Source organism: Ciconia boyciana, chromosome 3 (genome assembly GCF_034638445.1).
Source record: "Ciconia boyciana chromosome 3, ASM3463844v1, whole genome shotgun sequence".
NCBI lineage: Eukaryota > Metazoa > Chordata > Aves > Ciconiiformes > Ciconiidae > Ciconia > Ciconia boyciana.
The window spans coordinates 39,583,095-39,605,926 of record NC_132936.1 but is presented as its reverse complement, the minus strand read 5'-3'; the positions used below and the strand labels follow the sequence as shown (position 1 = coordinate 39,605,926).

Sequence of the window (22,832 nt, the reverse complement as noted above, 5' to 3'; positions counted from 1 at the left end):
AAAATGGAGTTTGTGGGACAATCTCCAAAATATTTATGGTAATTAGCATGTGGAAAAAAAAAGCCCTTTACAGGCTCCCCAAATCATCTGCCATTGTATAGGAGAGGGAGTAGTTAAAAGAGGAAAATTTCTGAGCATGCTTTGTCAGTTGCTAAACCATTAAAATTACTGTGCCAAACAAAACCATGGTGCAAATGGAAGCAAACAATGGAAATGCACTCACTAATACTATTCCAAAATTATCCTAAAGGTGCTGAAGTTGTTTGGAATTATGTCTGCAATTGGCAGAGCTGAAAGAATTCACCCCATTTTTATAAACAATGGAAGGAGTCTTGCAGAGTTACCACTCTTATTGCTGGAACATACAGCTGATACAGTAATTTAAGTAAAAATGCTGTTTGGGGCCTTTTTCTAAATCCTAGCAAGACAGTGAACTCCCAGTATTAAGATAAAAATCATACCATAAAGTCATAGTAATTTCATTTTGGCATTGAATAGTCCGCAGCTCCAAATTCATTGTTAGCGCAACTAAAATGAAGCCAAAAAAAATCTGTTCTGGGACACTTAACCAAACAGTCTAAAAAGTTTTAATTCTAGTAATCTGAAACATTCTTCCACATATTATTTCTAAAATATCTGAGATGGAAATATGTGTGCACATCTAAATTTCTAAAACTATGTGTAGTGTTAAATGAAGGCATTTGCATTAGTGATGAAAAGATAGCACTATCAAGATTTCATATCTTTCAGATAAGCAGGCTTGGGAATCTGGAAATATTTTACATTCCTCATCACCAGCCAATTCAGGAAATTAATTTTAAAAGGATATTTCAAGGAAGATTTGCTTCAAACATTTTGTATAGTTTGAAGAGAAGGGATTTTCCATGCTTTTATGTAGGTCATTTAAGTCACTCCAGAGTGTTTCTATATTCAAAACAGAAGCATTTTAGATCAGCTTTGCAAATCTATTACTTCTCACATTAGATCTGTTCTTGTGTGACAACTAAAGCAGTGAATAGTTAGGCCTCTACAGTTTGAATTATTATCTTTTTTTTTTTGTAGAAATGGGAAAATTCTTAGGAATCTCTGCACTATTTGGACAAATACTGAAAAAAGTTTGGATGCTTACTTTGAGCATTATTTAATCTCATTGAATCATAAATTGGGCCAGAATATCTTCTGAGGACATGCTGGCCTGAAGCATATCTATTTTATTTGCCTTGTGCTAGATTTACTATAATAAGAAGGACCGTGGTCTACAAGTCAAAACAGTAACACTGGGATGTGGGAGAATTTGATTCTCATTCTACCCCAGGCATACTGTGCAGCACAAATGAATGGCTACACAGGCATTCTACTTCTACGTGTAACTACGTGCAACTACGTGCAACTACTTCTACGTGTCTTTCTCCCTACTTTACAGTGGTCTCAGAGCTGATGGAAGTTGCTAATGGTACCACATACACATGGGTATTCTCTCACAATGCTTCAACACATCCAACAACATGTGTTGGCCAGGTACGGCTTTTTGCCTGCAACATCTGGACTATGCAATGTCAACTAATAAAAATTGCAACAGGCATTTTTACTGGTTTATTATATTTATATATATTTTATGTATATGTTATACTGAAATAATTTTAGTATTTCTATGAATCCGATGTCAGATTCCAAAATCGTGGAGTCTTAAGATATTTACCACCAGTTGTTGAACAGTTTAATTAGATTTAAGGCATGTAGGATAAAATCCTTGCAAGAAAGGGGTAAAGTGTGAGGGGTATGAAGACAGTTCTGGTGAAAATCTCACTAGCCAAACAGATATATGTCTAAGCAGAAAAAGAGACAGAAATAGAGGAGCAAGATCACAGGAAGTTGGTGAATTCATGAGGAGGAACAGCCTTTTGTGGCTGTAATGAAATTCCTGTAGAAATGCCTGCATGTTCAGAGAATTTGTCATTCTCAGCAGCGTACTACCCACAGAAGCACATAACAGTCCAGGTTGGAAAGGACGTCTGAAGGTCATCCGGCCCAACCTCCTGTTCAAAACAAGCTGAACTTCAAAGCCAGACTGGGCTGCTCAGGGCCTTGTCTTGTCAAGTTTTGAAAATCTCCAGGCATGAAACTCCTCGATCTCTCTAGGCAGCCTGTGCCAGTGCTCACCACCCTTCTGGTGGAAAACGTCATCCTTAAGCCCGACTGGACCTTCTCCAGGTGCACCTTGCTACTGCTGCCTCTTGGCATTGCACTCCCCATCCGTGACAAGAGCCTGGCTCTGCCTTCTCAGTAACTGCCCACCATGCCAGGGCACGGCAGGGGCCGGTGGGCCCGGGGGCTCCCCATGTGGGCCAGCATGGCAGGGTCTCACCAGCCAGGGCCCGTCCCACCACCCCCAGTGAAGCAGGAGGTCCGCTGCGGTGCTGAGGCCAGTCTGAGGTCAAGCTGGGACCGTGAAGCAGGGTCAGGCCGTGAGGGTAACCAGGGCCAGATACAGACCCACGATGGCTGAGTGAGTCCATAGTGAGGAGGCCAGCTGAGGCCAGGCCGGGAAGTCAGCCCGCGGGTGGTCAGGGTCCAGGCCAGTGGGGCCCATGGCCAGGCACAGGCAGGGCTGTGGCAGAGCTGGGGACCGGCACTGCTGCACCGTGGCTGGGGCAGGGACCGACGGCCCTGGGGGGCTGAAATGGGGTCCTGGGCCGTGGGCAGGGTGGGGGGAGCCCTGCGGCGGGCAGGGACAGGCAGGGCCGGCGGTGCCCTCGGCGTGCTGGCACTTTGGGCATTTCAAAACTACCATCAGATTCATCTCTTAACTTCAGGAATGCATTATCTAGTTTAAAGTAAAATAAAATAAAAAAAAATCCACCTTTGTGTTACAAACAAGTTTTACAAATCAAAACTTATCAAAATTAAAATTAAACAATAACCTTCTACTGTCTGTGCTGCTTAATTTTTGCTTCTCCTTCAGCTAAACTAACTAAAAATGCTTCCCAATGATAAAAAAATTAATTTAATTTTCAAATTATCAAGCACAAGTCTGAATTGCTAACACTACTGTAAAATGTTTACATAACAGAGATTTCAAAAATGCTTCAGTTCTATTTTTAAATCATTAAACAATTCGCCTTTTTTAAAGCTAACCTTGTGTCCCTGCCAAATTTGACTTGCCAACTCATTCAGCCTACATCTCCGCAGGAAAGGACACGGGGTTATATTGGATTGCAAACCCAGCATGAGTTAATGGTGTTGCACTATTGCAAAAAAAGCAAACATTGTGCTGAGAAGAATAAAGGGAATTGCCATCAGTAAAACATGTGAAGTAAAGCTCGCAGTTGATTCAGGGCTGGCGAGGTCTCGGCTGGAGTACTGTAACCCACGGTGAGCACCCAAGTTACCATCAGTTGGTAACAGATTGACTGCAGATCTTGATGGGGTAAGTCAGACATGAAATACAAGTACCACCCTAAAAAAGTAGTTAATGTGATGCTTTCACGAGGATGTAGGAGTTCCCTTTCTCTTCTTCCAAACCAGTAGCCCTGAAGGTAACCTCTCCCCAGTGCCACAGTAGCACTGCAGGATAGGGAGATCCCAGACCCCACAGTGTGTCAAACAATGGTTCGAGAGGGTCCAAATCCTCTCATCAGTCCCCATCTGACACAGGGACATTTCCATTCTTAAATATTTAAACTGAGTCAGTCATCTTAATTAACTAGTTCAGCAACAAGGAAACTTCTTCTTTCCTGTACTTCTCTCTCCTTACTGTTGGCCTGCCAGAGCAGGTTGTGAAGTCTGATTTACTGGAGCTTTTTAACACTAGGTTGAGATTCCTTCTTTTTTTCCGGAACTGCAATACGAACTGGAGTCAAAAGCAGCCAAATGGTATGCTCTTATCTCAAAAAAACCCCCCAAAAAACAAAAAACCAAAACCAAAATAATTCTGCCACTTACAAAGGCTTTCTTTATATTCTTGTAACTATAACTTTACGGTGCAATGCAGTCCTCTTTTGGAACAATCCCCTCTGACTGCAGATGTCAGTGCTGAATGTTACTCCTTTGATCCATTTTGAACTGGTTTTGTGGTGCAAATATTGTGAGGTCCTGGATATGGTCACTTAAGAGTCACCCTAAAATTCATCTTGCTCAGAGATACTCTGCAAAGGTGACACAACTGCATGGCAAAATTCACAGGAGGTTATAAACACTAGGAAAGAAAGCAATCACTAGCAGCAGACTCGGACAAATAAATCCCTACTAATCCCATCTAATGCTAAAATGTTCCAGGCCTCAAGACTTCTACAGGAGACAAGAGGCACCACTTTTTCTTGTTTCTGTGTTTTTTCTTTTGAGCTGAAAGGGTCTGTTGCCATTCTTACAACTCAGGGACACATTTATCCTAACCGACAGTTATGATTTTATTAGTGTTTGAAAATAACAAAACAGAAATAAATTCTATTTTTAGGAAGACAAGGAGGAGTAAATTTGTACTTAAAACACAGTAGTAAACTGTTTCTGAAGTCTGAGTACATAAAAAAATATATATCCAAATGGACTTCACCTGAATTAACTGTTTCATTACACACCTTTCATTACATTCTGGGGCGAGGTCAGTCAGGACAAGTCCTTAGCAGGGGTCAGACCTCAGAACAGGTACTCGTAGCAGTTGCAGTGATTTTTGGCATAAATCAAAGAGGATTTTTTTATAGACAGCATTGCAACACTAAGATAAAAATTACATCAGTATACATTGCTCTCTCTTGGACAAAAATACTGCATTTAGGTTAATATTCCATCAGAATAGTCTCAGGGTACCCACAAAGAAAGGGAGAAGGATGTTTCTACGTTGCTTGTTATTTTTATCATGGCCTGAAATGCCACCCTGATATCCCTGATACCTACTGAAGGTAAAATTCAGGACTTGGGTAGGTAGATGTTCAGCTATCCAGACAAATCCAAGGAAGGCTGAATAATTAGTCACAAAGACTCCAGGTTCAAAGTTTGTTCAAAACTTTTTATTAATACTGCTTTCTATAATTCTTTCTGAGATTGTGGAGTGAGGGAGAGGTTTATTTACTGAATTTTCTGCTGACTTGCTAATCAAGTTTCCAGGAATATAGACTTGGAACCCTTCCAACTTTCCTTTGTTAATTAACCTCAAATTAACTTTTTGGAGCTACTTAACAGGAAATTCAGGAAAAGCCAGATTCTGTGGGAGCCTTTTTTTATAAAATATGAGGTAGTAGAATGGATACAAGGCCTACAGATTACATGTGAAGAGATAAGTTTAAAAGAGCTACAAAATTTTGATCTGTTCGTTGCTGCTTGACAACAGATAGCAAAACCCTCTATCCTTGAGTATTTTTTATAGCCGCACATTTAGAGCTGCGTAATTTCTCTAGCAGGGTTACAGTATCCATATGGAAATTATTTCTGCTTACATACATGAATTTAGAGGAATAAAGCCACAGTCATATAGTACACATGGGATTGTACACAAACAATATCAGAACAGATTGCAAACAAATGTTAGGGATAGTGGTACAAATCAGCTGAACACCTGCTCTGCCCTAATACTCTCCATCCCGACCAGGCGTAACCCCAAACAGCACAGCTGAAACCAGCACACCGCTCCCCACCCCAAAGCTAGTGACATCAAACACATGCTGCTCCTGACGGTACAAAGCTATGCAGCCCACCCCCTTCGGGAAAGGCTGGATTTCATAGTCATTTAATAGTAGAAGGAAAGTGAAACTTCACTGTCACTAAAGCGCCCAGGCCCTGCTTCTTGCGTGTGGCCAAGTCCAGGGGATTCTGCTCGGGCGCAGGGTCCCACCTGAGCGCCTGGGCCCGGGCTCACAGGTCCGTGAGCTGCATCACAACGTGATGCTTGCAAGCGTTAAGCCGTTGTGTTCCCTGCGCTGGGTAACACCAGGTCCTGTATATAACCCAGGGTGATTTCCCCTCAGCAGCTGATCAGAGGCCGGCCTGTTTCTAACGGGCACAGCGTGATCTGGAGGGGCTCTCTGAAGCGGTAAAAGGGAGAGCTGTCTAAACCCTCTGCAAACGCTGGGCCCGGGGCGAGGTTGCAGCGGCCGAGCCAGAGCACCCCGCCGGGGACTCCCGGGCCGGGCCGGGGAGGGCTGCGGGCCCGCAGCCCCTTCGCACCTGGGCGCCCGCCCGCCCTCCCGGCGGGGGTGCGCGGAGCTGCCGGTGACTCAGCGGCGGCGCCCCGGTGACCCCCTCCCGGCGGCGGCGCCTTGCCGCGGCTCTGCCCCCTCCCTCCCTCCCTCCCGGCAGGATCATCCCACCCCGCCGGGCGGTCACCTCAGCAGGAGGAGCCGCCGCCGCTGCCGCTTTGCCTCCGCTCCCGCAGCGACCTGACCGCAGTGAGCCTCGCCTCGCCTCGCCGCGCCATGCAAGCAGGGAAGGCAGCCGAGAGCCGGGACGCCGGCCGGCCCCTGCAGGTCACCATGAAGAGGGGCTACGAGGTGCTCCGCGACCCCCACCTCAACAAGGTAGGGGCGGGCGGGGCAGGTGCGCCGCGGCGGCCCGGGTCGCTGGGCGCCGAGGGCGGGAGCCCCCTGCCTCGCCCCGGCCCCCCGCCCGCCTGCGGGGGACGGCGAAACCTGCCGCGGCTGGGCGCTGCCTGCGGAGCCGGAGCCGGGCCCGGGGCGGCGGGGGCGGCCTCTCGCCGCCACCTGTCGCGGCGCAGCGCCCGGGGAGCGCCCGGGCCGCCCCCGTGCAGCGGCCGCCGGGCCGGGGACGCCGGTGGGGTGGCGGGCGCGGGGCAGCGGTACTTCCTGCGGGCCGGCCGCCGCTTCCTCTTCCTTCGAGGCGGCGGGGGCCCCGCGGGCGGCCCTGAGCGCTGTGCCGGCCCCCGCCCCACCAGCCGCGGCCCCGGGGCGCGGAGCCCGCCGTGGGCAGCGGCGCCAGCCCCTCTGCGCCTTCCAGAGGAGAGAAGTAGCAGCAGCCTGGGGAGGATGCTGCTAAAAGTTGTGCTGCTCTGATGCGAGCTCCCGCTGCCGTGGCTGCGTTTTCCTGGTACCCTCCTTTTCCAGCCCACTTTCCCACGGGTGCCCCACCTTGTTTCCTGTGGAAAAGGCACTTTAGCACCATTATTCCTCTTGCAGCTGTAAAATTCAACTCCAGCTTCCCCCCTGCTCCGCATCAGGGAGTGCAGTCAGCTTTTAAGAACTGCTGTAGCACAGCAAAACCTTTTTATCACATCTCTAGTTTGCTTAAGAATGGTAATTCAGCTTGATAAAACTTTCTAAACATGCTAAATTAATCTGGCAAAAAAAAAAAAGCTAAGTAAGTGTTTGCACAGCTCTGATAAAGATGCAAAGTTCAGATAGCAAAGTACTTTATTGGCGTGACAGGCCCTGGATTTGCTGCCAAAATGAAAAATGGGTAAAGTCAAAGGCAGATGATAAACCACACTTAGTACATGAAGCCTTGGTTAAGTTCTTAGGCCTGACTTTGTTCTTGCATAGGACTTTTAATGGTTAGCTCTGGTGCTCTGACTTGTACCTCTGCGTTAGAATGCGTATACAGTCATTTTACTTATTGCTGAGTTGCATGAGTTGACAAAAACTGTGTCTCTAGTTTTACTGGATAGGTTGACTCATCAGTAAAAGCTGCATATATTAGCTAGATGAATAGTGCTTTTATGAGTCTTGGTGCTTGGCTACAAAGTTTCCTTAGAGGCAGCCTTATGTTTGTGTGTGCGTGTGTAGGCCTGAGAAGGTCTCCTGAGGTCAGGTGAAAGGAAGACTAACCAAAATGTAAAAGTCCCAAGAAGAAACCAATGAGAGCCTGTTTCGCTTGGCATAGCTTTTAAGCAGCTGCAGTATTCACGGAAAAAGTCACAGGAAAGCCAACCAAACAAAAAATAGGACTTATTCTAAAACGTGTTGTATAAAGAGCAGTCAGAGGCAAAGCAGGCTCATTGCTACCTTTTTCTCCTCAAACATCACTCGTCTTGCCTCTGCACAGCATACTTGGAGGTGAGGTGCTAAAGAGGGAGGGTCTTGCTTGATTTCCCGGCTTAGGCTTTATTATTCTGTGGTATAGCATGTATGTACGGTACAGCAGAGAAGCAGGAAAAAGTAGTTGTTCACTACCAGCCACATCTACCCAGCTAATGCAGAGTTTGGTGTTAGAAAAGGTCAGCTGAAGTCTCTCATCTTTATGCCTGTGAGGAGAGTCTGGTCCTGGTCTGGTGAAGAATGGGTAAGCCAGTTTTCTGACTGAGACAGGTGATTTTTGGTGGGTGTGGATGTATTACACCCTGCCATACATATATACACACATGTACACCCCCCCAATATATATTTTATTGCCAAATATGTATATATGGGCATTAAAATCAAATATGTTGAGAACTGCCAACATGGTTGCCAGTTTGATAGCTTGTGGCCTGCCTGCATGCACAGGAGCTGGTACTCCCAGTTCACTTTCTGTTGCCAAGGCTGTTAAACAAGCATCAGATTGCAGAGAATTCAGTTTGAAGTAGATAAAATATCTGCTTTAATGATTCTAAAGTACAGGGATTGTTTCCAGTTCTGCAGAAGCGCCAGAACTTTCTGCTATCTCCCGGGCCCTGTCTAAGAGCGGCAATTGCTCGGTATCAGCACTTTCTTCTGGATACAGTGCCAGTTTTAATAGTCCTATTTGCATATAACTTGGCAAAAGTAGACTGTAAGTACTAAATAGTAGTATCTAGCTGTGACTTGTAGAAAAATAAGACAAATGATGTTTTCAGGGTCTCTTAAACTGAGACAGCTGGCCTGTCAAGCAGGTAAAGCTGAAGTATGCTGCAATACGTGGAAGCTTGGGACTTGTGTCCTCAAATAATGCATTCCTTTTCTCAGACAAGTTTAAAGGAAAATTTTACAGGGAACCATTTATACTTTGACATCTTTAAAAATAGATGTAAGAAGAAATAAGGAGCTAGAATTTTTTTTAAATACCTATCTCTATTTACTGCCCTGCTCATCCAACAATAAAGCTGGATTTCTGCACACTCGGTGCATACATCACTTCTTATACTTAACCTTGATGGCTGGCGAGAGGTGAGAGAAAGGGTTGTGGGAATGCCAGGGTAAACACCTAAATTTCTTTTCTGCTTGCCCTCTGCTTCTAGCTGGATGGCAACATTTCGAGAACATACTAAGCACTGCAGTATTGTTGAAGCCCTAGGCAATGCCGTTCTTAAATCTTTTATGTTCTACTTTGTAAGTAATTCACAAACATGCACAAACTTCACTGAGGAAAAGCTTAATAAAAATGTTTGGGTTCTTTGTTGTTCCCCCCCCACCCCACCCCGGTCATTTTGCCTACACAGGAAACCAATCCTGCTTTTACGAGGTCACTGAGTGGTTTGCCCCATCTCAGCAGCAGTGATACATCAAAAATCATGAGGATCGTAACACACTGAGTTTAATTACTTGAGGACATGTGTCCAAGCCTATGAACAATAATCACGATTCAGTTTATCATCTGAGATTTCGGGTCCATAGTGTTTAAAAGTGTATATAGAACCATTTTGGTAATTGTCTTTTTAGCCCTCAGGCAACTAAACACATTGTAAATAGCAATTACAAGGAAAACAAACACAGTTTCAGTTCTTTTCACTGAAATAGATTGTATTAGAAACCTTTGGCTGGGAGTTGTATGCTCTTTAAGCTGATGAGTTACAGAAGTGTGAAAGTAATTTGTTCTACTCCTACTATAAATCTCATTTATGCTTTATTCAGTGTACGAGTTTGTGATTTTAAAGCACACAAATCATTTAATGCTAAACTTTCATCTTTAATTTTTTTACCTTTTAATATTGTTTAAACAAATCCCAGTTTCCCATAAGCTTAGAAGATAGGCAAACACGTATTTCAATACCAAACTTTTCTAATAGCCTGTCTTAGTTGCCAAGTCTCAACACTTCTCTGACTGAGAAACTTTGCCATTGGAGGAGTGCTTTGCTTCCAGGCTGCTTTCATATTCTTGCAGAATGATTCAGCGAGCAGAAAGTAAGTGATTCTATTACATCTAAGTGCTGGAGGGCTCTCTCCCTTCCTCAGCTGCTTAATTTTAACCCCTCTCCCCTGACTGACTGCTATCATTGCTGAGTGTAGTGCACTTTTAAACTGTTGGTCTCTCTCTTTTTCTTTCACTTCATTCAAGTTGCACTAGCGCACTCGAGAATTTCAGAACAGACTGTCTGATAGGGCTGCTGAATATCTGAGAGCTCCCAATCTCAATCCCACCTGCAATGGCATTGATGTTTTAACCTTACCATCTCCTGTATGTCATGCTCCCAGATCTTTGTAGGTTCTCAACTGAGCGGTGACATTAGTTGTTGGCTGGAGTTGGCTGTCAGCCCATTGACTCGCTATGGGATTTACTATACAAGAATTATACTGGAACAGACCAAAGGTCCATTTATCCCAATGTCTTATTTCTGACAGTGGCCAAACTGGATCACTCGGGAGGAGTAAAGGGCGAAGGACATCTCTAGTGATACTTTCTCAGAATAATCAATTCCAGGCTGAGGGAATGAGCAGTTTATTAGGGGGCTATTAAGACACAAATGCTTATCTTTCTTATCGGATGACACGTGATTTGTACAACTTTACTAAAAAACAGTTGTAAACTTTTTTTTAAACTGAAGCGAAATCGTTATCTGAGCTAGTGAGAAGCATGACTTCCCATTTTGCCCCTATGTGTCAGACAGTGGGAGGAGAATGCTTGTGAAATACAGATATATTTTGTTCTGTATACAGCTAGTTGCTTGACTAAAATCAAATTTGATTTTGAGAAAGTATAATCCTGTGACTGGTGTGGGTGACATATAAGAAAGGTCTTACGACTTTGACATTTGTTGATGACCCTGTAACAGGCCTCAGAAAATGGAGACCTCAGTAAAAAAGTCAGAAGCATTCCAGTGAGATTTTCTCTATCTGATGGGTAAAAGAGAAGAAACATTTAAGAAGCTCCTCTAAATAAATTTAGTCCTTTATCAGATACCAAGCAGTAGAAGTCTTTTTTTCCTTCCATTGGTAATGTTCATATTTTCACATCTTAAACTTGTGTGTACTTTGGTTGGGTCCTCTGGAGTGGCCAGTGCTCACTGAGCGTTGCTTTTGCCTTAGCTGTAGATAGATATTCTGGGAAGAAAACTTATGAAGCTGGGAATGGAGGAGGAAAACACTCCTTAAAATAGCATATTAGAAGTACCTGTATTAATTTGTAAAATAGGTTTTCTGGAGGTTACTTGATATTGCAAAGGATGATCTTATATTAATTGGTAGTAGGTATGATAGCGTCTTTTAGATTGGAAGATGGTCAGCTCTATGTGAAAGTAAAGGTATAATTTGAGGAAATTTTTTTGGGGTGTAGCTGCTGATCACTCTCACTGTCTTCTACCTCCTTTTTTCCTATAAACTTTTTGCCCTTTACAACTTTTTAGTTTTTAACAGTAATATTTCCCAGTTCTTATCCCTATCAGATCACCTAGCAGAGGAGTTCTGATCTTGATAGGGATAAGCACATGCTGTTTTTCTGGTCTTTGGCAAGAGTAAACGATATAGTAGTTGTGCTAGCACAAAAAGGAAATCAGTCTGGTCTTTGAAACCTTTTAGAGTGAACTTGTATCAATTTTGCCTGTGTGTTTGGCGAGCACTGCATTTTTGATCTATTACTGGGGTCTCCAACACTGGAGTTGCCATTCTGTGGAACAGCAACCTAAAATAGGAGGTTCTTCAAGTGTGAGGTTGGCTCATACCAGAGCTGTTTGCTCTTTAACAGTCAGGAGCGTAAGTTGCAGACTGGCAGAACTGCAGCTACCTTGTACACTTGGGTTTTGGGCAAGGGCATGAGCTCAGCGGTGGCTCACCGGTGGATACCGTAGGGCTGGGCGAGGAGATTCTTACATTGCCAGTGTATTCTCCCTTCTTGAAATCCCCTTCTCGAGGTGTGAGGGAGGAGTTGTGATGCAGGATGTTTTTTGTATGAGTGCTTTTATTCACAGTATGTATGAAGGTGCTTTAAAAATTAATTATGTGCTTTTTTTCACCTTTCTTACTTTAAGGCAGGTTTGTCATGCATACTATTAATAAGGGAAAAGTCTTGGGAGAAGCACAAAGTATTTCAATCAGATTATTTTACCACCATCTTCTATTTTATGTACACAGCTTGCAGCATTCATTGCCTCCTACTACTTTGTTCCTGACCTAGTAGGTAAGTTGCTGCGGTTGGTGTTATATTCTTTTATTCCTGTTGGCCTCCAGTTCTTTGCTTGCAGTTATGAAAAAGAGTGCTGAGACAGCAAGTTGGGAACAAAGTTTTGTGACTTGAATTAAAAGCAAATAAAATGAAGAAGTAGTTTTGTGGTAAGCTATATAGCATTAATAGCAACTGAATAGTGGTATGAGTTGTCACAAGAAGCTGAAACCTAGAATTGTTTTGCTGTGAAGCTGTTTCAGGCGTTAAAAACACTTCAGTTGTGTAATTTTCTTGTGAACTTCAGTAACTGGACACAAACAAAGTTGACCTTTTTTCTTTAGACTGAGGAATCCTACGCCCACTGGTTATAAATGCTACTTGAAGAGAAGCATTAATCCTGGCACAGAGCACCCTGCAAACAGGATTTGTGTATTTAGAATGGGTTAAATGTGCTTTTCTACACTAGGTTTTATAGAGATGCTGGCCACAGAATTTGGGTGGTGTTTTTTTAATCTTATTGATGGATGCTGACAGTAAGTAGGATAAGAGCTCGCTGAGAAATTGTACTTCTGTCTAGGTAGAATAAACTGCAGAGAATATTTATGCCTTCTGCAGAAAGCATATCTCAGAGTACAGAAGTTCTTATTTTGCATTCTTCGCCTTATATATCCAATTCTGCTGAATCACTCTCTTGTATTGAGCTGTCTTTGAAAAAGAAAGAAGTTGCGGCTGTAGCAGGCACAAGCTTCCCTCCCCCAGCCCTGCTTTCCTCTCTGAGGGCAGGAGGAAGTGAAATGTGTGTGACAGCAATGTTTCTTATTAACCCGTGACCCCAAGTTAACATGTGCCATCTTTGCTTTGTCATGCCTTTCCTTTTCCTTCCTTGCCTGCTCAGGTGAGCTGTGTATTCGGTGCATGACTCGCTCGTGGCCGCTGTAGCCCAGGTCCACAGGGTTTCACGCCAAAGGTCTCATTGCTCCAGCCTCTGATGGCTAAATGGCCCACTGCCGTTGTGCTAAATATGTTACTGATGGAGGTCTGAAATAGAGTATTAATACCCTTCAATTAGGTTTTTCCAGTTTGTATTGGAGAATTTTACAGTGGAGCAGCTGTTTCAAAGAAGTGTCAAAAGCATCATTTGCTGGAGGATGTGATTCTGAGATTTCAGCCACAGTAGCGAGTGGTTTGTGCTACCTGTAAATCTGAAGAGCTCTTGTAAGGTGTCCTTTGTGCTCCCTTGGCTGAAGCAATTGTACGGTGGTTGCCCAAGAGCTCTGTGGTCCATGGTGGCTGCAAGAGTAGCATGGAAAGGGGGGGAAAGAACAGAAGTAAGAACATTGTTGGGTTTGTGTGCCTGTGTAATGACATGCCCAGGGTAGTCTGTTCACTGCCTGTTTCATGTACCTGAAACAAAGAAAGAAGAAATTGTCTTCTGTGAGCATTAATAGGAGTGGGACATTTAACACGTGCTGAAACCTCTAGTGGGTTTTGGTGTTTTTTTTTGTTTGTGGGTTGTTTTGTTTTGTTTTCTCTTTTTTTTTTCCTTTGATGATAATGTTGGACAGGGTGGGATGCTTTAAAAAAAAAAAAGAGCAGACCAATTCCATTCCCTGTGCACAGGTGCAATGTCAGGAAGGACCTGCTACCTGTTAAGTGCCAGCTGGGGAGTAATGGATGTCTATTCACCTTTATGCATTCATCGTCTTCATTCAGCACGGAGTTAAGCCTGTCCTGTTGAGACAAGTACCTGTGGACTTCTGACCCAGAGATGCATGTACATGCCTGTCAACAAGGCTTTAGTGCATGGAACTGAATTTGAAGGATTGTGTGTATTTTTCTTTGTGTGGTTGCTGTGATATCACAGTAGCACTGAGATCTTTCAAGCATCAATTAATTAGATCATAAATGGGTATAAATTAAGGACCCCTTGGATTTAATGAACAGTGCTATATTTGATTGCGCTGGTATACACACATGATCTTCTGTTAAAAAGATGGTGATTTGTGAACTTACTTTAAAAAGACTTTTCCAGTGAAGTTACTGAGGCCATCGTTGGAGGAAGGCTCATTCTTACAGCTTCTGAGCATAAGGGATTGTCTGTCTTCAGCTGGAGGTTTTGTGAGATCCAAAGCTATCGTATAACTAGGAAAGGTGCCCGTTTTGGGAACACAGCCTGTGACCATCCACAGAGTTAACTTCTGTAGAAGTGGGCGCAGAGGCTACGTGTCTACTAGCACAAACCAGATGTTGTAACACCTGGCGCTGTGTGTGCGCGCTGGCCGGTGAGGTGCCGTGTCGCCGGGGCTCTAGGCCTCTTCACCTTTGAATTTTTCTGACTCCCTCCTTTGCCGTGATTTAAAAACAGTAATACAGTTTCACAGTAGTAGGCCATTAGTTAAGCTTTGTTTGAATGTCCTTCTCTTTCACGGAGGGGCTTTCTCTTTATTTTGTGCCATGGCAGTGCAGGCCAGGCCCATGACTAGGAATAGTTTTACAGTAATTACCTCCATTGTGTGGTTTAACACAACATCAAGGAGCTAAATCTGGTATAGGAAAAAGGCAATAAAATGTTGTAGGATTACCTGTTTGTAATATATAGTAGCCAAAGTTTTGTACAGCAAAGCTGCAGACAAACTTGAAATGGTAGCCATGTGTCTGCAAAACTGGGACAGGTGGGACTTGGAATAAACTTCCTAATGGACAGGTAGAAGCAGCAAGACTACACATTAACTTGTCAGAGACCAGGCAAAGGCTTTGGTGCTTCCAGTGTTTTATCTGACATAGGAATTCAAATCTTTAAATAAAGATGCTGATGGTTTCTAGTTGGAGGCAGAGGATGAATGTGGCTTGACGCTAGAATATTCTGCCTTATCATTCATGGAGAAGGGTATCGTGCACAGTCAGCAGCACTGCTTCCTAGCAGGGCTTGCAGACATGAGAAATCTACCTTACCCAATCGATATATTAGATGTGATACTTATTGTGGGAGTCCTATTCTCAATAACTATGAATTGACTTGTGGTTCTGAAATTGCAACTGTGCAAGCTCTCTGTGGAATGTGCTGTATGTCTGTCCATCTTCCAAAAAAATCAATGTCATAGATGAAGTCAAGCAAGGTAGGGGAAACCATCTAATAGTTACTTTAAGAAAGTGTCAAAAAATAGGTCTTTTTTGTTAATATTCACCCTATGTAGCCTGCATAGATTGAACTTTTATGTCAGTCACTCTTTTCTTTACCTTCCCCTTTCTCCCCCTCAATAGCAATTTTATAAGTAGCATTATACCTTTAATTGAGGAGTAAATGATTGCTATCAAGCATATTGAAACTCCATGAATTTACATTTTAGAAATATTTCAATTTTTTTTTCCTAGAGCCAATAGTAGAAGAATGATACACTTTCAGAGAAGTAAGAAAATTGGTGTGTAGTTATAATGTGCTGGGTTATCATTTTGATGAATTTTCATGATTTCATGATATGTGGCAAGATAGTAGGAATTTTAAGACTGCCTCAAAGGATTGTTGGTATGATGCACATTACAGACACCTCCAGGAGCTGGGACTGCCATGATACAGAGCCATGGGGAATCTAGGTTGGACCATAATCACAAATAAGCTCACGGCTTTCATGAGAATGATAAATTTGTGTAGGGTGATATTAGAGAAAGGACTAAAGACCTGATTCTGATACTGGTTTTAGTAGTGTAAGCTGAGAGTAAATTAATGGTAGAGGGATGCAAGAGGGGAAGCTGCTGCAGGACTGGTATGAAATTAGCACTGGTGCATTAATTCTTTAAAAAAAACAAACCCCTTTTGTCACTTGGAGAGTTTGAGCACCTTTAACCTCCACAGACTTCTAAAACTTGATTCCTAGCAGCCCATTTAGAAGGAAACGTTGAAATATTTGTTCAGTGTGCAAGATAAATGTTTTTGGCTAGTCTGACCTTTCTGAGACTAGTCTAATTTTATCTAAAATGATGAATATTATAGTATCTCATTTTTTAATTAAGATGACTTTAAATAGTCCAAATCTTTGGGTGATTTCAGAGAAAAAAAAATGCTGTGGAGAAAGCTAAATGTGTTTCTGCTAAAAACAGATCTCTAAATTAATTTTGCATGAGAATTATTTTATGCATATTTGTCAGTATAGATTTTTTTTTTAGGAGTTAATTAAAAAAAACCCTGAATTGCATGGATAAGAAAACAAGTTGTGGTCTTATCAAAGCTTAAGCTTTGCTAATATAATTTGTTGCATAATTCAGGAAGCAAAAATCCTGACTTAGAAGAAGGCGGTCACAGGGCACCCTGGAGGCAGTTCTTGCAGGCACTGTGTACTTTCTGTTGAAATCAGTGTCTGTAGTTTACTTGGATACTGTTAGTGCCTATTCCTGTGTGAAACACAATACTCTGTGCAGGACTTGAGGTTGTTTACAATGTAGAGGAAGCAGAGGAAGTGTGGAGTAAACACTTTTCATATACATAAAGAATACATAACGTAGAACTGAAAAAAGAGCATCATAATTCTCTTATGCTTTGAATACTTGTGACTTTCAGCCAAAAATGTAGAAATACATCACGTGACCAGACTTGTCTGGTGTAAGAGTTCAGAAAGCAAATTCATCACTGTTTTGCTCTTAAAATATAGGTGAGGCATAGAGCAGCAATGCATTTTCATAGAATCATAGAATGGTTTGGGTTGGAAGGGACTTTAAAGGTCATCTAGCTCCAACCCCCCTGCCATGGGCAGGGACACCTTCCCCTAGACCAGGTTGCTCAAAGCCCCATCCAGTCTGGCCTTGAACAGTGGTTGGGGCATCCATAGCTTCTCTGGGCAACCTGTTCCAGTGCCTCACCACCCTCATAGTGAAGAATTTCTTCCTAATATCTAATCTAAGTCTACCCTCTTTCAGTTTAAAGCCATTACCCCTTGTCCTATCGCTACATGCCCTTGTAAAAAGACTCTCTCCAGCTTTCTTGTAGGGCCCCTTCAGGTACTTGAAGGCTGCTACAAGGTCTCCCTGGAGCCACCTTCTCCAGGCTGGAGAACCCCAACTCTCTCAGCCTGTCCTCATAGGAGAGGTACTCCAGCCCTCTGATCATCTTTGTGGCCCTCTCCTGGACTCACTCTAACAGGTCCATGTCCTTTATCATTGCATGTTTATGCTTAGATTTTTACTTACTTTATTGTTCAAGTAGCAACTGTTACCTGTTTCTGGCTAAGAACAACCTTTTTTTCCCCTGTAATAACTAAGTTTAATATTAAAATTAAAATCACTGTTCTGCCTCTTCTTTTTATGTATTCATAAAATAAATATCCCTACAAGTGGTTTGAAAAATTACAAACACCTTTGGTTCAATGTAACTTTGCTTAAATAAACTCAGTCTTCAGTCTTGAGTTAGTATTTTAGATTCATCTGTCTTACTAATGAATTGTGTGTATCTTTGGAACAGAGCAGGTGCTATGAGGTATTAAAGGATTTTGGCATCCAGTTCAGATGGGATATCACAGTTTAGCTTTCTTCCTCTTGTCCCCCATGAATGATACACTTTTAAGTTTGTTTTTGGCATGGAGATTGGATAGCACAGAATCACTACTTTGCAAGAGGAGAACAAGAATTGTTATGAAATACATCATTCCCTTTTCCACAAAGGCAAAAATAATGTTGGCTTTTACTAATGACTTTAAAAAAAAGAAAAATATCTTTGCTTTAAATCTGTCCTGGCGATGAGTGCATAGTGGTGATTATGAAGCATGTTATAACATTTTCAATACTAGTGTCTAGCTGACTTACTGGATTTCTTTCTCCAGATACCTGACTTTAGAAAGCAGATTAATGTGTGGAGGTGTATTTACGAAAAAGGCAGTAAAGCCTCTTAACGTAAATAGTACAAAAGAGCTCAATAGTAACAGATGGAAGTCAGAATAGAAGAACACTGTATTGCTAAAGTAAAATGAATACCTGAGTCTGTGAAGTGCTTAACGTTGGTTTGATTTGGCGTGAATCTCTTCAAGTCCTGTATGATGTTTTTTTGGAGGGGTTGGACAGGAGCAGTGCACCTGAAGCAGAGGAAGCCTGTTTGTGTTAAATGGTAGGTAGATGCCTTTTTGAAGGTATTGATGATGCTCCTACATCTTTGCTTCTTACACACACGCTTCGCCACTCTGTCTTTGCTTAAGATCTGAAGAGACTACTATCTAGTTAATAAACTTAAGTTAAAAATGTGAGGTGTAAAAATGCAGTACTTCACCAGCTGATGGCTGATTAAGTGTATGGTTCTAAAACTCTTAAAAAGGACTTTTCAAGCTTTTGTAGGACCTCTTTGCCATTGTTCAACGTGTTAAAATACAACTGAGTTTCTTTACATAAAGTAGAAGAGTAATTTAATAGCTGAAAAAAACATTTTAAGATTCTTTCAGGTACAGAATATTGAACCCTCATGCTGACATATTCAGCAGTTTTACTCCATTATAAATACATAGAATAAAATCCTTGTTGGATTTCAAGATACTGGCTATTGAAAGGTAAATTTATCTGCTGCTGTTTACAGGCAAATGGTAGTTGTTATGAAAATACATTTCCAACTCTTGATTTTGTGCTGTAGAAGTAGTTGGAGTAATTCCTTAAGGTCTGTAAGTTTACGTAGCCATGGTTTTGCCCAGGCATAAGCCACTGCTAAAAGTCATGTCCTAGGAGCAAGTGCTGGGGAGGAATGAAGAGCCTTCTGCCAGGGGATCAGGACTCAGGCTCTTGGACCTTCTGCAGGAGTGAGATCTTGCAGCAGTTCGTTCCTCCCTCTGCCTGGGCTTTTCAGTCTTCCTCAGATCATACCTTTTAGGCTTGACATCTTCATTCCCGAGGTTTCTCTGAAATTCTTACCTTGCTCTTGTCCAGAGCTCAAGCGGGACAGTTGTCCTTCTGATTCCAACACAGCTCCGTGTTGGGATGTTTCAAGTCGCCTCTATCCCAGGAGCATTTTGAAGCTCAGTGACGCCCCCTTTCCACCTTCTTCTCACTGGGGTTCTTGTTTTTTCAGGCTGCTGCTGAGCATAGATGTCACCTTACAGACTTCATCTAAAACTTTCAGGCCTGGTGAAGGAGATCTGGTTCACTGCTATGCTTCAAAGCTTTTCCTCTTCACAGTGTATTCACTGAAGTCCTTTGGAAAAATTTACTAGAGTTTGTGTGTAACAAACATCTATTCATGAAGCCAGTGAACTTTGGTGTATTATTTCTAGGCATAGCTTATGTGTAACAACAAGCTTGAGATAATATAATTTTTAACAGAGTTCTAGACATGAAGACATCTGCTGTTTGTCTTCTAAGGCATACAAATTTATGTCTTTAAGGCATACAATTTTTATAGCTTTAGGAGAGCATAAAAGCAGTGTGGTTTATCTTTTTTTGTGTTGTTGCTCTTTGTTAAGACCAGATTTCATGCCAAATTCTCTAAGGATGAGGCTTATCAATTGCATTGCTTTCTCTAAGCGAAGGCTGGATAAAACCTTCCTCTTGCATTGGTGTGGCTATCTATTTATTAGGTCAGTCAAGGGTCAGGTAATGAAATAAGGAATGGCCCTTAAAATAGCTTGATAATTCTGGGTTTTTTTGTTTTTTACTTTGTATAGAGCATACAAATTCTTATATTTAGAACACTGCAGTGGTTGAACTAAATACATCGATTGTAGGTGAGAATAAATAAATAAATGTAGGTGAACGTGTAAACAGTTATCAGAAAAGGTGTCTTACCGTGCTGCTTTTTTTCTGCATCGAAGGTGGCTTTCACCACACACCCTTGGCAGCTGCTTGAAAGGAACACTTTATCTACACTCAGGAAAAGTAGAACATCTCACTTTGCGTCTTACCTGGGGAAACATAACCGGTCTGGCTCTGTCTTGTAGGCGCTAGCCTTGTGTTTGCCAGAAGAGCAAAAGTGCTCCAGGTCAGGAGTCTGTGTGAAATTGGAGCCTTTGCTCTCCTGCCAGGCTGTTGGAGGTACTGAGCTCTCGTGCTTCTTGGAGTACGTGGATAAACTCAAAGTAGAAAATAAAAAGTGAGTGCTTCCTTCTGAGGTGTAATTCTTAGGGGAAAAAAAATATTAATCTGTAGGATAAAGAAACACACCCTTCAAACTAATGTTATTTCCTAAACTTCCTAAACTTTTGTGTAGTTTATGGCAAGAAATAACTTTCTTCTGGCTCTATAGTTACTCTGAGTCCTCTAACGTTTTTCTGCAGTAACGATGTAGTGGGTAAAACACAGGTAAGAAGAATGGATGAATATAGGAAAGTACAGTTCATTTGTCATAATGTTCCACTAGCAATTTAAACAAGGCGTGTGACTAACAGACACGCTTTCTGATTTGCTTTGAGGTACACTTCACGAATCTTTAAACATATGATTGAAGCTTTCTTTGTCTTACTTCAGAACCATGTAATGAGTACACACTTTTTCTTCCCCCTTTAATTAGTGATCTCTACTTCAGCAAGAGAGACAAAATATTGTAGTAGATTGGGCACTGGACTGGAAACTAGGTCATGCACTTGTGATTATTAAATCTTAGTCATTTAGTTTTCTCATCTGAAAAGGCAAGCAGCATTTGAGAAATTTTGAGGATGAAAACTAGTATGCAGTACTTGGTCTTGTATAATTAGTCTTTTTAGATAATGTTTTGCTACGTTGTCTTTGTACTGCTATAATCTAGTTTCTATTTACAGTTTTCTTTCCTTGGTGGGGAGGAATCATCTTCTAGTTTTTGCAGTAATCAGTCAGCAAGCTGCTATTTCTTTTAAAGTCCCGTCTAAGTAGACCCATGTCTAATCTGTATAGTCCTGACATATTTTGTCCATGTCCTTCTACCTTCTGCTGTATTGCAATTACAAGTAGAGAGGGTATTAGTGGATGTGCAGTCTCCTGCACGTACAATTTCCTAGATCGATGAAAATCCATTAGACAGGACTGCAAATCGTGGCCAGTGCTGAATGCTGGGGGAGTAAGGAAGATCTGAACAGACAGGAAGAAATAATCCATCTGTGTTGCTAAACCTGCTCCTGGCTTCAGGCCATGCTGTGCCACATGCAGATTAGTTCCAATTAGATGAAGTGGTAGCTGACCCTTGGCTGCCTCCTCTAAGCCTCCTGGTCCTGGGCAGCATTGGTAGGAGTTGCATCCATTCCAGCTGAGTGGGGAGAAGAGGCGAGAAAGTATTCAGTATTTATCAGCTGGATGCCTGAGGAAGCTCAGGTCAATGCTTCCTGCAAGAAAAGGTATTTCAACCTTCAGCTAACCACTACTCAGTAGTTTTTAACTTGGTGAAACTTAATTTCTTCAAGAAGCTAGAATTCATGTCTCCAGGATTTAAATTCATGCAATGATGTGAATGAAGGCTGACTTTCTAAGGCTATATTTAGCTATCTGAAGACTTTGCTAACTATTGGATAGGCAGAGGTGATACAAATTTGAGATAAACTATTTTCCCACACTCAGGATTCTGATGTTGATTCCCTAGAGAAAATGTTCTGCACAGAAAATGTCTAAAGGCTGAATAAACCTCCTGCCATACCTTGTGTAGTAGAGCTGACTATTGCCCTCAAAGATATCTTTTTAAAATTTTTCTTTTCTTTTCTAGAATATGCTAAAAACAATGCACGTGTATGTCCACTAAACAGAAGGAGCTGCACACATTTTCTTTACATATGAATTGTTGTGACATTCTTAGAAATTACGCTTCTGTAGTGTAAATACGCAGCAAAATAAGGTTTTCCTTGAAAGATAACTTGATGAAGGTTTAACAATTAGCAAAATGAATCTATTTTCATGTCAAAATATCTAATTATAACCTAATTCTCCCATACTTTGTAATAACTTGTTATTTCAGAATAGATTCCTGTTTTCTATTACGGGATTTCAGCAGTGACCAGAAAGCCTACATGATGAATTAATATCTGTGAACCTAATCCTGAAAATGCTTAATTATATAAGTAGCTGCAGAAAGGTAATGCTTGTCCAGCTGTGCTCCAAATTGCCAGCAGTGCAACTCTCAAAGTATACCATGACAAGCATTTTTTGGCCCTGAAAATACTTACATGCATCTATTTACTTAAATACATAGAAATAATCTTTCCGATATTATGGGGAAACGTGGCACATGCATAAAAGCCCCATTTATTTTGTACTGGCTTCTTTCTTACACTTCATTACTTTATGTAGGTTAAGTTGCTATGTGGAGCACTGAGCGATAATGCAGTAGTTGGACATACAGCTGTAGAAAACTGAAGCTGTACCTGTTACGATGAATCTGCTCTACATTCTGTGAATCTGTTATCCACAGCAAATCTCATTAATAATAATAAACCCCTCATTAATCTCGTTTTGGTGCTGTGCATGTTGGAATCCAACTACTAACACTGTGAGAAATCCAGCTTGGGTTGAAGGTGGTATGACTTGAACAGGAATTTTCCTTACCTGACCCGTTCTTTCTTCAGTTGAGAATATACATTGTTACAGGCAAATGAATTTCTGTTTGCAACGCCAAATACGTGTTTGCAGGAGCAGAACCTGTTCTGGCTAGAAACTCTTCTTTTGAGTCATAGCGTGAAGAGAGCTTCAGCCTCTCTAGATCA

The 22,832-nt window shown here is 42.0% G+C and overlaps 1 protein-coding gene across 1 annotated transcript in view; it reads left to right on the top strand.

The window, feature by feature from the left end:
- The first annotated feature begins 6,295 nt into the window (after positions 1–6,295).
- Positions 6,296–22,832, top strand: part of ME1 (malic enzyme 1) — a 189,156-nt gene continuing 172,619 nt past the window's right edge. Inside the window, exon 1 of the mRNA XM_072855379.1 lies at positions 6,296–6,506. Within this exon, the coding sequence (XP_072711480.1) occupies positions 6,405–6,506 (102 nt within the window). The 5' untranslated portion in view covers positions 6,296–6,404. The remainder of the gene's footprint in view (positions 6,507–22,832) is intronic.